Source organism: Otolemur garnettii, unplaced genomic scaffold (genome assembly GCF_000181295.1).
Source record: "Otolemur garnettii isolate 467f Iridium unplaced genomic scaffold, OtoGar3 scaffold00032, whole genome shotgun sequence".
Lineage (NCBI taxonomy): Eukaryota > Metazoa > Chordata > Mammalia > Primates > Galagidae > Otolemur > Otolemur garnettii.
In genome coordinates, this window is record NW_003852427.1 from 18,109,898 (window position 1) to 18,125,524 (window position 15,627).

The 15,627-nt window shown below is 39.9% G+C and overlaps 1 protein-coding gene across 1 annotated transcript in view; it reads left to right on the forward strand.

The window, feature by feature from the left end:
- HPS3 (HPS3, biogenesis of lysosomal organelles complex 2 subunit 1) overlaps positions 1–15,627 on the forward strand; it is a 41,860-nt gene that overhangs the window by 17,485 nt on the left and 8,748 nt on the right. The window contains exons 6-14 of the mRNA XM_023513000.1: positions 1–21; positions 2,380–2,534; positions 4,429–4,537; positions 6,568–6,749; positions 7,898–8,078; positions 10,403–10,636; positions 12,242–12,427; positions 12,734–12,922; positions 13,997–14,104. Of these exons, the coding sequence (XP_023368768.1) occupies positions 1–21; positions 2,380–2,534; positions 4,429–4,537; positions 6,568–6,749; positions 7,898–8,078; positions 10,403–10,636; positions 12,242–12,427; positions 12,734–12,922; positions 13,997–14,104 (1,365 nt within the window). The remainder of the gene's footprint in view (positions 22–2,379; positions 2,535–4,428; positions 4,538–6,567; positions 6,750–7,897; positions 8,079–10,402; positions 10,637–12,241; positions 12,428–12,733; positions 12,923–13,996; positions 14,105–15,627) is intronic.

Below are 15,627 nucleotides of genomic sequence, written 5' to 3' on the forward strand. Positions count from 1 at the left end.
TACATGGATACCACCCTGAAGGTCAGAAGTGGCTTATGACACAGTGAGAACTTAAGATCCAAAAGGAATGTGAATGCTCGCAGGCCTACAGATTTGCTCTTAGGCCTAAGCTTGGCAAGGACTAAAGGTCTTAAGGTTATCTTACGTATTGAATTACAACTATTGAATGTAAATACTAAAACCATTTTTAAGATTCCTTGAAAGTCTTTCACTCAGAATTGGTTCAGTACATAGTTTTTATAGTTTGATAGAGCATATATATAGTATAAATTTAGAGAGAGCAGTTCAAAACTGTGGTATACTGTGTTTTTTTTTTAAACACAAATACTGGTAGCAATTTTACAGAGCTGTTAAAACAGTACAGCAATCAATATATTCAAGAGCACGAAATTGAATAAAGTGCATTTTAAATGATTTATTTCTACTATTATCAGATATGCCTGTAACTCTTCTGTCATTTTATAAGCCTTCAACAACTTTCCATACTTAATCTGAATTAATGGATGTGCTACATCAATAACCTCATTTTTAGTTAGAAGTAAGGTGCTCAGCATCTGAAAAGCTCTTGCCACAAAATAAATGTAGGCATTTTTATGATGAAATTCTATATTTTCTGACCTTGAATTTCTGTTCTGAGAAATACAGTGATGATACCGCATAATATTCATCTATGCTGTTTCACATTGTGATACCCATTGGAATGGCTATTCGTTATAAATATACACGCCACAAGAAACCCCTAAATCATGATATTTCAAAAGTTGGTTTGTGTCTACCTAGAACCTAGAACTACTTTTTCTGGAAGAATAAGCCTTCAACAGTGATGATTATGTTAGCAAGCCATCCCCTGTGGAGTGTCTGGTGTGGCTGAGGCACTCTCTCAGTCACTGTTAACCCACAATGCGTTTTCATGGAAGGCGGGGTCCCTGGAGTTCTCAGTGACTCCTTTTTTGCCATGGCCTGGCTGTAGTTTTCTGTTGCTGACCAGGCTAACTGCCTGCCTTCCGAAACCAGATTTCCCTGCCTTTGTGTGTAAAAGATACACACACAGCCCATATAAGAGATTATTTTTACAAAGGAGCAAGGGAGTGATTTCCCTGGTAGAAATGGAAAGGGGACAGAGATTACAGAAAGCTTCCATCCTTTGTTTCTTCTCTGCTCCCTGCACCTTGCCTTTTTTAACCCTTGGAAAGGCCCAGGCTCGTGTAGGGAGTGATGGTACACTTTAGGTTACATGACAGATTGAGGTAGGATCAATCTGCATTTGAAAATCATAATTGCCTATCTTCTCAGAGTCTCATAAAACCAGAAGGAAGGAACAAGGAAAAGATGGGAGTGAGCAGTAAGAGAGGAGGGCAGCTGGTGGGACGTGCTGCCCTGAGGCTGGTGGAGGTGGGAGAGGGAAGGACAGTGATGATAGCACCTTGTGGCTCCCCCTTCCCTGAAATCCCAGTTACCACGTGAACACCACACATTTAGCTCTCTTGCTGACTCAGGCATTGGGAGCTGTGGTGTCTGAGAAAGGTTTCACAACCTCAGAGTCTGGTCAAAAGAACACGTGGTCATTATCTCCCTTCCCTCTGAAATTCTGGCCCCTTAGCACTAGCCACAGCCACTTTAACCTTAGATGGAGGCATTTCCCCAGTTACGTTGTACAAAAGGACAATGAAGATGGCCTCAGAATCCAAACAGGGTTAATGGTGAGAGGGCAGGGGCCGGTGGAGCAGTTTGTAAGCTCCCAGAAAGAGCTGTTCATGATCTTTCTAGTCCCATCTACTAGAATCAGTGGTCCAATACAGACGCAGGAGCCTGGCTCTTCCAGTTTACCTGACATGCTCCAGCCTGTCGTCCATTCCAGGCACTCTTCACACCTGAGGGCCATCCAGACCAGCATACAAGCATTTCTTGCACATATCCATTCACATAGAAACCATTTTATGTACTCTGCAGTAGAATGTCCTATTACAGTGTCTGATTTTGCCTAGAAATCGCATGTGGGCATGCCCCTGAGCCAGCCCGCTGGTGGTGGTGATTTCCCTAGATGGCTGCTTCCCAGCCAGGACTGCCCTCCCATAGGGGTCCGTGGGGCCACTCCAGACCTCTGGAGTCTCTGCAGCTGTGGGGCCCTCTTTCTGCTTTTATTCAATCAACAAATACAGAGTTTGTTGACTGAGTAGCTCTATAAAATAGGTCATTGGTTACATAGGTTCAGATAACTCCTTACTCTGTTAAGAATAAGTGTTTGGATTTTTTCTTGGGGGGGGGGAGCTCTTGTGGAGGGAGCAAGAGATTTTGCCAAAGAAGCAGACTGTTTTTTAAAGATTGAAGTTTGCGCATTCTTATTCCTTGGTTACATTTGTGATTTTTTTCCTTTGCTAGGCTTGCCCACCTATCAGTATGGATGTCTGTGCTTTAAGAATACAGCTTTTCATAGGCTTGAAAGCCATCTGTCACTTTAAAAACCACGTTATACTTTTGACTAAGGCTGAACCTGAGGCCATTCCAGAGAGAAGAGACTCCCCCAGGAGGCTTCTGTAAGCATCTTCTCACACCCTGGCATTCCTGCCAGAGTTTGTGGAATGAATTGTCACTGGTATATTTTATGTGTGTTTATGTTTTTTAAAACCAAAACTTGAAATGACCAATGGCTTTTCTATGCTGGCGTTTTTCTAGAGAAAGAGGGGAAGGTTCTAATGATATCTTTAATACTCTTAATAATTGATGTTGGACCTTTTAGAAGAAAATGAATTATAACATAGTTTCAGTAAAAATCAGTACCGTGTTTCCCCAAAAATAAGACATTGTATTATATTTATTTTTTCTTAAGAAGACACACTAGGGCTTATTTTCAGGGGATGTCTTATCTCTGCGCTGAAATGCATGGCATGGCTATGCATCACTAGGTCTTATTATGAGGGTAGGGCTTATATTTAACAAATGCATGAAATTCCTGCTAGGGCTTATTTGGGGAATAGGCCTTATTTTGGGGGAAGCACGGTAGTATTTTAGATGAAATGTTAAAGGACATGATTTTCTATGTAATTAATGGAAAAGACAGGGCTGGAAATGCCAATGCAAACTACAAGACTGGCTTGTATTTTCCTTTGATCTTTCAATTGTTACATTTTTGTTCAAAGATTATTTTTTGGTATTGCAAACGAAATTAATAATGCATTTCTTACTATAAAGCACATTCACAATCTATAGATATATGCTGATAAACCTTAAAATAAAATTGCATTTTGATGATTGTTAATCTCTTGTTAACTCAGGTTTTCTGCTTTCACACTGTTGAGCAGAGAATGCTTCATTCTAAACTAGTTGTGCTTTTATTTGTTGTTTTCATACTGTGAACTTAGAGGTAGAAAATGTGATCTACTTTGAACATTTCTGTAAGGAAAATTTAATCTAAGAAAGCAATCTGTTTGGGAGACTTGTATTCCAAGTCCAATGTAGGGGCCAGGCATAGTGGAATGTGCCTATAATCCTAGCACTCTAGGAGGCTGAGGCAGGAGAGGATCCTTTGAGCTTAGGACTTTGAGACCAGCCTGAGCAAAAGTGATACCCCCCCTCCACTAAAAATAGAAAAGATTAGCCAGATGTTGGAGTGGGGACCTGTAGTCCCAGCTACTCAGAAGACTGAGGCAGGAGGATTGCTTGAGCCCAGGACTGTGAGGTGGTTGTGAGCTAGGCTGATGACACTGCACTCCAACCTGGGCAACAACACCAACAAACAGTCCAAAATAGGTTCTTATTTTTAAAGTTTTTACATTTTCAAACTGCTTATGCCTGAACTTTGTTCCGCCAACAGGAATCAGGGTTGGCTAGTCACTTAGAGTGTAGTACGCAGAGTAGTCTAAGACCGACTGGCTGACTCTTAAGGCTTTCTGGCAAAAGGAAAAAGCAATTTGTAGCCTTTCACGTTCCATGTTCTAAAAGTAGAGTATTTTTTTTTTAATGATTTTAAACAACTTTCTAATTTGAAAATTCATTTGATCAGAAATTTTAACATTGCATACCCAAGAAAATGGATCACATAGTGAATTCACTTAAGAGATATCTCTTAAGAGATGAGATAATGCATTAAGCAGACTTAGAGTGTTGCCCTGAGCACAGGGACTCTTACAGCTGAGGCTCTTTTCCTTTCAGTGGGTCTTGCCTGTTCTTTGAACTTACTGCTCATTCAAACTTGTGGAGTGAATTGGAAGCAACGGGTTTATCAATATGTGGCAGTTACAGAATGTCAAATGCTATAGGCCTACGCAGTATTGTGAACTACTGGTTTCTAAAAGTAGAGTATACACGTAATCACTGAAGAAAACACCTACTGAAAATAATTTCACAGTTATTTTATGATTTCCACTGTTTACCATTTAAAACTGTCATTTATTAACGTCTTACATTTCTTGTCCTTTGTTTTGCTTTTAGTTCTAGAAAAGATACCAGTGGTAAGAGCAAAATACCTCCTGTAGCTGAGGCTGGGTGGAATTTATATATTGTGAATACAGTCTCACCAGTGCAACTGTACAAAGAGATGGTACTTTTAAAAACTTTTGATTCTTACTTATAGATATTTAGAGTGAAATTGATGATCAGAAATTGATTCTAATTACCATGCATCCGGGACGCCACAGCGAACCGCCTTCCAGGCTCTGCCAGTGAAGTGTGTACCTTTCTCCTCCATCTTGTTTTCATAGCCTCTGACGTTTGAGGAGCTGGTAAAAATTCCCTTCCCTAAAATAAGATTCCCTCAGTCATACCCACCCTCCTAAGAGGGTCAGTTAGCCAGTATACACATAAATAGCTTTTTGCCTTGTCTTCAGATCCTAGCAAGAGAACCGTGAAAGGCAGCTAAGAGAAAGCATAGATTATTTATCCCTGTGTCAGTCTTCTTGAAATGTTAGCAGATTGTCCCAGGGCAATCACACAGCAACCGCAGCACAGTCCCGTGGGGAGGGTCCTGCAGGGGCTTCCTTGTTCCTATTGTCAGAGTAACAGCTTCCTACTCATCCTTGGAAATTATTTTAATTCTTTATTTTGAAACATTTCAAACATTAAAGAAAATTGCAAGAATAAGATTAGTATAAACCAAACCTTTTATTCCTCACACAGATTCACCTCCAGTCAGTATTTTACCACGTTTGCCTCTCTCTGGGTTTTGGGGGGTTTAGGGGCTTATTTATTTATTTATTTTTGTCTCATGTGTTTAAACACACACACACACAAATGTTCCTGCCTTTTTCCCGATCCATTGGAAGGTAAATTGGATACGTGGTAGCCTTTTGCCCCTAAATATTTTAGCATGTATTTCCTAAGAGTCAGGATGATCTATTGCATAACTACAGTACACCCATATGCTTCAGTAAATTTAACATTAGCACAATACTTAATCTAGTTTTAAGTCATATTCTAATTTTGTCAGTTGATCCAATAATGATTCAATGATCCAATAAGGATTAATTACATTTAATTTAATAGTAATTAAATGAGTAGTTATGTCTCTTTAGCTTCCTTGAATCTGTAATATTTCTTTAGCCTTTCTTTTTAAGACATTGATACTTTTGAAAAATATAATTTTTCCCTTTTGTCTTTTTTTTGACAGTGTTCTTTATTGGGGGGTTGTTTGATTTTTTTTTTCTTTTAATGGTTGTGCATTCTCACAGAATACAGTAGAGGTGTGTTTTTTGGGTTTTTTTAGGGTAGCACATCTGGAGGCACAGGATATTCATACACCCCTCATGGGTGATAATAAATTTTTTTTTTTTTTTGGCCAGGTGTAGCCTGATTTGTACCTGGCATTTTAATGCTGATAATTGTATCACCTTTGCCCTGTCTTTTTATTCTTTCTTAAGTCCTAGACTTCTGTGATTTGGCTACAGGAATCTGAACATGCTGATTGAGTCAGATTAGCTGGTGGTAACGTTTGTGAGCCACTGTGAGTTATGCAGATTGATACAGTAGAAGCTAAACTCAACAACTGAAACCAAATAGATAGATGCTATTTGGGAGAGATACTCAGTCTGTATTTGAGAAAGAGTTAAATCAAAAACAGTTTAAGTGTTTCAAATATGTTCATTAGTCATCACATTGGGGTCAGTTTATTGCAAAATTAACAATATTATTAATATGACAGTGTTATTTGGACCTTCACTAATGATCAGAGGTGTTTTACAAGGTTGTGTTTACAGTTATGTATGTATTAAACTGACCCAGCGGTGCTGGAAAAAAGGACTTCAGCTAAGGCCCACCTGAATAGTAAATAACCACTTAGGGCCTAGTATGTCCAAATATGAACTTCACAAACAAATATTAGCATGTATTTTCTAAGAGTCAGGATGATCTATCGCGTAACTACAGTACACCCATATGCTTCAGTAAATTTGACATTAACACAATACTTAATCTAGTTTAAAGTCCTATTCTAATTTACTAATAGTAAATAACCACTTAGGGCTTAGTATGTCCAAATACTAACTTTACTAACAAAATGTCTAATTATTCTTAAGAACAGGGAGGCCTTTGAGGGGCTTCTCTGCAGCAACATTAGTGTTGTCTCTTCTGTTTTAGGTAGACTATAGCAATACCTATAAGACGGCCAAAACCCAGAGCTGCATTCATCTTCTCAGCGAGGCTCATCTGTTGGTGAGAGCTGCCCTGATGGATGCCAGTCAGCTGGAACCCGGAGAGAAAGCAGAGCTTTTGGAAGCATTTAGGGAAAGCTGTGCGCACCTTGGGGACTGTTACAGCAGGTTGTTGACGCCTCTTGAAACCACGTTACAAAAGCCATCTTGAAGTTTGGGTGCACTGATTAGTTTTTCCATCTCTGGTACTTACCTAATAGCTGATGTAGTGCAGGAGAGGAGGTGGATCATGTATCCTCTTCTTCCACAGGCATTTATTAAGCACATACATACTGTGTGGTAGGTACTAGTCTAGGCTTAGAGACACAGAAATGAGTATGACCCATTCCCTGCCTTCAAGGAGTCATAATTGAGTAGATGAGCAGCAAATTTTAGGTTCGTGAGTATCCCACTACTTAGTTTATGAATTAAAAGGATTTTTAGGCCCATAACCAGTGAAAATCTCTGAGACAGCTGTATTACTAGTTTATTGTCTGTTAGAGTACAAGAGAGGTGTCAGTGGACAGTCTGCAATTTTATTTTATTTTATTTTTTTAATGGTATCTATGTATTACTTTTCAAAGTTGAATTGCAGTAGCAGTTTGTAATATGATGCTCGCTCAAAGATGGCAATAACAAAGTGAAAGCTAGTGTCCCCATGAGACAGGCAGAACAGTCAAAGAGAATGACCCAAGCAGGGTTTAAGGAGCGCAAGACCCACAGTCTACAGTTTTAATGTTAGCAGTCAATGCTTCTGTTGATGTCAGAAGGGAACACTGGGGGGCGACGCCTGTGGCTCAAAGGAGTAGGGTGCAGGCTCCATATACCAGAGGTGGCAGGTTCAAACCTGGCCCCGGCCAAAACTAAAAAAAAGAATAAGAAGAAGAAGGGGACACTAGGATGAATAGTGCTTTTATTTTTAAGAATAATGTTTACAATTTTTTTTGTTAGTTTTGAAGACTTAGTTGACCTTTGTGAATGATTATAAATTAATATAACAGACTTTTTCTGCCTATAAATACCACTATAGAAGCACATTGTTAATATTAAAATTCACTTACTAAATTATTGTTTTGCTATTTTTATTGGAAGCAAGCAAAGAAACTGCATTCATTTGAATCATTTTGTAAAATAAAACTTAGGAACTTATTCCCATTACTCTCAGCAATGAGATTTCTGTCCTTTAGAAAGTGTGATCTGTTTTATCATGAAATGTGTTAGATACCCAGGCATAAAAATTGTGAATTTGAGAGTTTTTTAAATTTCCTTCCCTCTAGGCTTGACACCCAGCATTCCCACCTCACCTTGCCATACTATAAGATGTCTGGATTGTCTTTGGCTGAAGTTCTGGCCCGTGTGGACTGGACAGTAGAGGATATGTCCCAGAAATATGAGAGGGGGTTAATCTTTTATATCAACCATTCACTTTATGAAAACCTGGATGAAGAATTAAGTGAAGTGAATATGATTTTTTGTTTGTATTTCCTATCTTTAACTTTTAATTTTAGTAATTTATTTAATACCATTTACAAGTCAACTTCTAAGTATTTCTACTCTTTGATGCTCTTTTTTTCCTAAAAAAGTGATGTGCTTTTTTCTTCATTAATGATCACAGAATTCTAGCTTAGGAAAGAACTGTGGGTCATCTACTCATGCTTTCCCATTATGCAGACGGAGAGCTACGGGGTCTCTTGTGCTTGAATGACCCACCCTGTGATAGCAGCAGGTGTTGAGCAGAGTGACTCAGAAGTGGGCCTTGCCTGCCTTCTTCTCATCTGCGCTCCTTCCTGCGTTAGTTGTCCATTTCTCATGACAAAACTTCTCTACAGAACCTTAGCCCAGTGACTTTAAAACTTTTTTTTTCTTTTTGAGACAGAGTCCCGCTCTGTCATTCTTGCTGGAGAACAGTGGCACGTCATCATAGCTTACTGCAACTTCAAACTCCCAAGCTCAAGTAATGCTCCTGCCTCAGGCTCCTGAATAGCTGGAGCTGCTGGTGTGTGCCCCTATTCCTGGCTCCTGGTGCTGCTGGTGTGTGCCCCTAGTCCTGGCTCCTGGAGCTGCTGGTGTGCACCCCTATTCCTGTCTCCTGGTGCTGCTGGTGTGCGCCCCTATTCCTGTCTCCTGGTGCTGCTGGTGTGCGCCCCTATTCCTGGCTCCTGGTGCTGCTGGTGTGCGCCCCTATTCCTGGCTCCTGGTGCTGCTGGTGTGCGCCCCTATTCCTGGCTGCTGGTGCTGCTGGTGTGCGCCCCTATTCCTGGCTCCTGGTGCTGCTGGTGTATGCCCCTATTCCTGGCTGCTGGTGCTGCTGGTGTACGCCTCTATTCCTGGCTCCTGGAGCTGCTGGCGTGCGCCCCTATTCCTGGCTCCTGGAGCTGCGGGTGTGCGCCCCTATTCCTGGCTCTTTTTTCTATTTTTTGTAGAGATGGGATCTTGCTCTTGCTCAGGCTGGTCTTGAACTCCTGGCCTCGTAATCCTCCCACCATGACTGCCCAAATTGTTAGGATTATAGGTGTGAGCCACTGGGCCCAGCCTTAAGATATTATTAATGATTATTTTTAGTGTCTCAAGTATTTTAAACATGGGTGAGTACAGATATTCCAGCTTGGAAATTGTGCTATCAAATGTTTTAAGGTTTTGAGAGAAGTGAAATTTTTTCATGTAAATTACTTCATTGAGTATATTTTGAACTAAGTTGTAGATTTTTTGATGGACTTTTAAGTGTAATTTAATCAAATATTTCTTTTTTTCTAAACTGTTAAAATTAGGAATGCTGGTCACATGCTGGTACATATTTTCACTGCTTTTTCTTCATTACAACTCAGCAAAGAGGTCATTTCAGGTCATCTTAGGTCTTCCACACATTAACATCAACTCTGTCTTTTATTTTTTTATTTTCTTATTTTATTATATTTATGTTATATTTTATATACATTTTTATTTATTTTATTTATTTTTCTTTTTTTGGCCAGGGCTGGGTTTTAAACGCACCACCTCTGGTATATGGGGCTGGCGCCCTATTCCTTTGAGCCACAGGTGCCGCCCCATATATTTTTATTTTTTTATTTTTTTATTTTTGAGACAGAGTCTCACTCAGTCACCCTGGGTAGAATACTATGGTATCATCATAGCTCTCAGCAACCTCAAATTCTTCGGCTCAAGCGATACTCTTGCCTTAGCCTCCCAAGTAGCTGGGACTACAGGTACCCATGACCATGCCTAGCTAGTTTTTCTATTTTTAGTAGACATGGGATGTTACTCTTGGCCAGGCTGGTCTCGAACTCTGAGCATAAGCACTTCACCCACCTTGGCCTTTCAGTGTCAGGATTATAGGTGTGAGCCACCGTGCTCAACCAATAAGGCCAGCACAGTGGCTCATGCCTATAATCCCAGCGCTGTTGAGAGGCCAAGGCAGGTGGACGCTTAGCTCAGCAGTTTTAAGACCAGCCTAAGCAAGCTTGAATCCCTATCTCTAAAAAAAATAGCCAAGCATCGTTGCAGACGCCTGTAGTCCCAGCTATTCAGGAGGCTGAGGCAAGAGAATCACTTGAGCCTAGTAGTTTGAGGTTGCTGTGATCTGTGGCTCCACAGCATTCTACCCAGGGTGACAAATTGAGACTTTCAATAATAATTAAAAATCAAAACATAATACTATAATTGTATGTTAATTGCAGTGTTTGTGACTCAGCTTTGTGTGTGTATAGATACATAATTTGGGGGGGGGGTGATTTTGTTGCTGTGTTTTTGCTGACTTTTTTATTCCTTGTTTGTCCTCAACAAAGGAATTAGCAGCGAAAGTGGTTCAGATGTTTTATGTGGCTGAGCCGAAGCAACTTCCCCATGTCCTCTGTAGTCCCTCTGTGAAGAATATTAATCCTTCCACGGCCATGAGCTATCTAAGGAAGCTGGACGTTTCTGGGTTGTCATCGATCCTATTGACATTGACTAAGGCAGCAGTGGCTCTGAAAATGGGAGATCTTGATGTGCACAGAAATGAAATGAAAAGCCATTCAGAGGTATGGTGCCCCTCCTGGTGTTCACAGCAGGCTGGCAGAGGACCTGGCGGTTCTGAGATGCTTAGCTTTCTTCTGTCGTCCTTTTAGGTTATATTTTCCTGGTCTTATTGGAAAACATAGTTAATGTTAGAAGGGAAGTGGTTCAAGTGAGATTTTGGATTTGATAAATGAAAAGGAAATAGATTAGAAAATGGCAGCAGTGGGTTTTCAGAGACCTGTCAACCTAGTGTCGGGTATACTCAGAGAACTGAGTTTGGTGCTGAAGAATAGCCTCTACCCGAAGTGGACAGTCTGATCTGCCGTAAGGGATGTGACCTATTCACTGAAAAGGAGCAGAGTGATGTGTGTGTAAGTACAACAAGGGGGGTGTTAACCACAAGCCTCAGGAGTCTAGTTGCAGGAAGCCTCCACTTGGGACAAATCACAGGTGATTTTATGCAGGATTAGACATTTGATTCATCCAGTGTCATCCAATGTCCAAGACAGGTCTTTCCCTTGAAAAAGAGGTCATTTAGGGACATGAGCCAAAGGTAGTAATCATTTAGGGGAATGAGAAATAAATGTGAATTGAACATTTACTATGTCCCAGGCCTATTCTAAGCCCCTTGCATATGTTACCTCACTGACTTCTCACAGTAATAGTGTGTGGTAGTTGCTGTTAGAGCTGTTGTATAGGTGAAAGTGCTAAGACACACAGAGGTTAACTAACTTGTCAGGATCACATGGCTGGCGAGTGGGGAAGTGGAATTGAAGGCAGCAGCCTGACTTCAGAACCGTTGCTTCTGTACTGTCGTCTGACTGCGCGCAGATGCCCATAGTATGACTTTAGTTTCTCCAACTAGAAGAGCAGAAGTGCTTTATCACTGTATGTTTTCTTATGATGAGGAGAGCAAGTCAACATTGGGGAATCTTCTGTTTTAAAGGATAGAATTCTAGAAAAATGAATTTTCTTTCCATAATTTTGAAAAAAATTTAAGATGTTAAAAAAAAAAAAAGAGAAAGAAAAACGATGTATTACAGTTGTCTCTCAGTTTCTATGGGGGGTTTGTTCTAGGATTTCTTACAGACACCAAAATTCATGGACGCCCAAGTCCTTGATATATAAAATGGTATAATATTTGCATATAACCTACACACATCCTCCCACATAGTCTAAATCATCTCCAGATTACTTACTATACCTAGTACAATATACTTGCTGTGTAGTAGTTGTTGTACTCCATTGCTGATGGAATAATGACATGAAAAAGTCTGTACATGATTGATGCAGAAACAGTTTTGAATATCTTTGATCTGTGGTTGGTTGAGTTCACGGATATAGAAGCCACAGATATGGAAGGCTGACTATTTTCAAGTCAAATAGATGTAAATATAAAGCTCTACAAAAATAGGACAGCTGGATTCTTAGTTATATATCCGTAACTTCTGTAAGTGACATTCTTCTTGGGGGAGGAATTTATCTTTAAAGACAAAATAGCAATTAAAGTAAATATTAGTAGCTTACCAGTAAATCACAAGTGCGCTAGCCTGTATGGACGATATTTCTAAGATTTGACAACCTGAATAAAATATACATTTTGTTCCTAATTTCTTTGTTATCTAAAGATGAAGTTGGTTTGTGGCTTCATTCTGGAACCTCGACTGTTGATTCAACAGAGGAAGGGACAGGTCATTCCCACCGAGCTTGCGAATCACCTGAAGGAGACTCAGCCTGCCTTGCTTGTGGCTGCAGTGCTGGGCTTGCAGAAGAACAACAAAATTGGAATCGAAGAAGCAGATTCCTTTTTTAAGGTTTGCCACTTTGAAAATGTAATTTTTCTAGATGGCCTGATAAAATCAGTGGAGAGTAGAATAAGAGCAGTTTTCCATTTGTTTATTAGAAAAAAAGGATTTACACCTAATTCATAAGATAGGAGTACATATTAGAAGAATATATCTAGAAACTTTCTACTCATGCAACCTGGAATCTGTTTCCTGTTCGATATGTCTAAATTAATTCCATGTTCCACGTGATAGTGTGATACTCAGCCCAACTATAACTTGATCAATGCTCCTATATTTATCTGGGATATAGAGGCTTATTTCATTGTTTTCAAGGTGCTTTGTGTTAAAGATGAAGATACGATTCCTCAGCTCCTGGTGGACTTCTGGGAAGCTCAGCTAGTGGCGTGTCTCCCAGATGTGGTGCTTCAGGAACTCTTTTTTAAACTCATATCACAATATATCTGGAGGTTATCTAAGAGGCAGCCTCCTGACACCACACCACTGCGAACGTCAGAAGATCTGGTAAGACAATGAAACAGTACTTTAAACTCATCTCTATACTGCACTTTACAAAAAATGTACTTTCTTATTTTTGTTCCTTTTTTTATTTTTACTTTGGGGATTCATCAAGGGTGCAAAGAACCAGGCGATATTGCTTCCATTTGTTAGGTAAATTTCCTCTACTGTCTTATTTTTAATGACTTAAAATCGACCTAGTTTACTTTTACCAGATTTCCTGTTTAAGCAGGAGTTAAAAATAACACTTAAAATTTGTGTGTGTGACTGAAGTTGCTCACATTTTAAATAATTTTATACTCTAAGGAATGCCCGCTACTTAATACTGTCCCTCACTATACTGGTACCTCAGGAGCCAAAGCGAAGGGGAAGGGGCTCTCCCCAGAGCATCAGGGCGTCTGTACTTCCTCAGGAAGGATCATGAATTAGAACGTGGGGAAAGAGACATCTGCAGACCATCCTGGTGGGAGAACTGGGGAAACCTTGTGGGCGGGCGTCTTCCTTACTCGGCCCGTGTCCTGGCAGCTGTACACACAGAGCTGTTCTGTAGCGCTGGAGGCAGCTATAACTGCTCTGTCTACCCCTTCTGCTCCCTCGTCTCATCTCCTTCCTGGTAGCCCTTCATGTATGCCATGGATAATGTGGGTTGACTAGAAAAGTCAGCAGCTTCTTGAATAAGGCGGGCTTCTTTGGAATTATCTTGAGAATTTATGAAAAATATTTTGCCTCCCAAAGCAAATAGTTATAAATAAAAATTATCTCCATTATTATTAACTCTTTCAAGTATAATTAACTTAAAAATAGTATTGCTCTTTTTGCTAGAAAGTGCCTGTTTGGAATATTTAAATTTTAAAATATAAGGAAATATTTAGTACAGATTATGCACCGTAGAAACAGCAAGATTGCAACATTTTCCAGGGCAATACATTCTAAAAAGCTTTCCTTCCCATTCCCAGGAAAGCAGATACATAATTCTTTGATGTACCAGGGGATTAATGATTGCTTGGTTTTTGTGGAATGGATAAAGTAAGGGTTTTTTTTGGTTATATTTTGTTTATGATAAATTCTTGTGTGTTTTAGATAAACGCCTGCGGTCATTATGGCTTAATCTATCCATGGGTTCATGTCTTAATGTCATCTGATTCCTTAGCTGATGAATATTATACAGGAGATCTTTCAAAATTGCAGGTAAATGAAAATGCCTTTTTTTCTAATGAATATGCATATTATAATACAGTGTAGTAAGACCTCGGGTGTCCTGTTAATCTAGAATGTATGATTTTGGGAGACAGAATCCTTAGTTAGGCATACTCGTGTGCTTTGGAGGGAATTCTTGGCTCTGTTTGAAACTGCTGGTGGGTGAAGCATCTGTGCCAAGAAGCTGGTTTCATGCACCTAGATGGGTGAGCTCCAGCACATCTTCTGACTGCCTTCCTCGTTTTCAAGATGTGCTTGAAAATACTTTATGAAATGAATGTGTAGCAAATGTTAAATGATATTTTTATTGATATAATTCTTTTTTTAGTGTTGGCTTACACATTTATAACCAAACCAACCACTACTATCTGTTTTAAACTGGTCAAAATAGTTTATCCAGCTCCTTAAAGAGGAGGATAAACTATTTGATTGTTTAAACCTTTTTTTAAGGGGGCATGATCAGAGAATGTGGATCATCCTGTAAGAATTCTGACTATGACAGTGTTTTAACTGACAATGAAAAACGTAGTCTGCGTTTGACTTGTCTGGATGTGTATGTGGTTTTATTTAATGTAGGTCAGCGGCCTGAGGACTGATTATAGTCCCCACATCTGTTTTGTCTGGTCTTTCCAGTGTAGCTGCCAACATGTAAAGATTAAGATATATTAATACTAAGAATTCTGAGTTTCAAGTTGCTCTTGAAAAATTTAGCAGAACTGGGAACCACTGAGACCCGTGGGACTGACCGTGGCTCCCCCATGGGCAGTGCTCACTGGCCTCTCAGCACAGTGACCATCCTGATCAGATGCCAGTGTCTCGGGTCCATTTTCCTTATCCCAGCTGCCTTCAAGCATCTTCGTCAGCTGTTAGACTCCTTTAGACCTTCAAGTTTGCAATCCCTGATTTATACTGTGGGAACTGGTATAAGTGTCATTGTTGCTTTAAAAAAAAAATGTCAAATTGGGAATGCGGGGGTAAGGAAGGAAGCTGAAGAGGCCATAGTGCTTAGACTCAGCCTCCAGACAGGACTGTGTTGTCCCCACGGATAGAGTTATGTGCTTTTTATAAAATCGCCAAAGATGGCTCTTATTTCTCTTGGTACCTTTGTGACGCAGAGGCTTCCGAGGGCCTCTCTTTGAGTTTGTTCATTTCAGCAATATTGCTCAGCGTGTACTGCAGCTATGTTGGACAGGCCGGGCCTTGTCTTCCCAGAACACACACTGAGTGCATACGTATTCAGAATTGTAATCAGGATGAGTCTCATTAAATATCCCCTGATAAAGCTTCAAAGTGTATTTACAGTCACTGCTTGGAAAAGTGTAATTTCACTGATCTTTTAAAACTTATTTGAAAGTATTTAAAAAGGGTACATTCTTTGCTATTAAGGGAGTGAAATATAGTCTCCTAGATTTTTCTAAATCTTTTTCCTAAGTATAACTCTTTCTAAATTGTCTGTGGCTCAGTCTTAATCATTAAGAAAAAAATAACCATTAAGAAACAAAGAGATGGTTCAG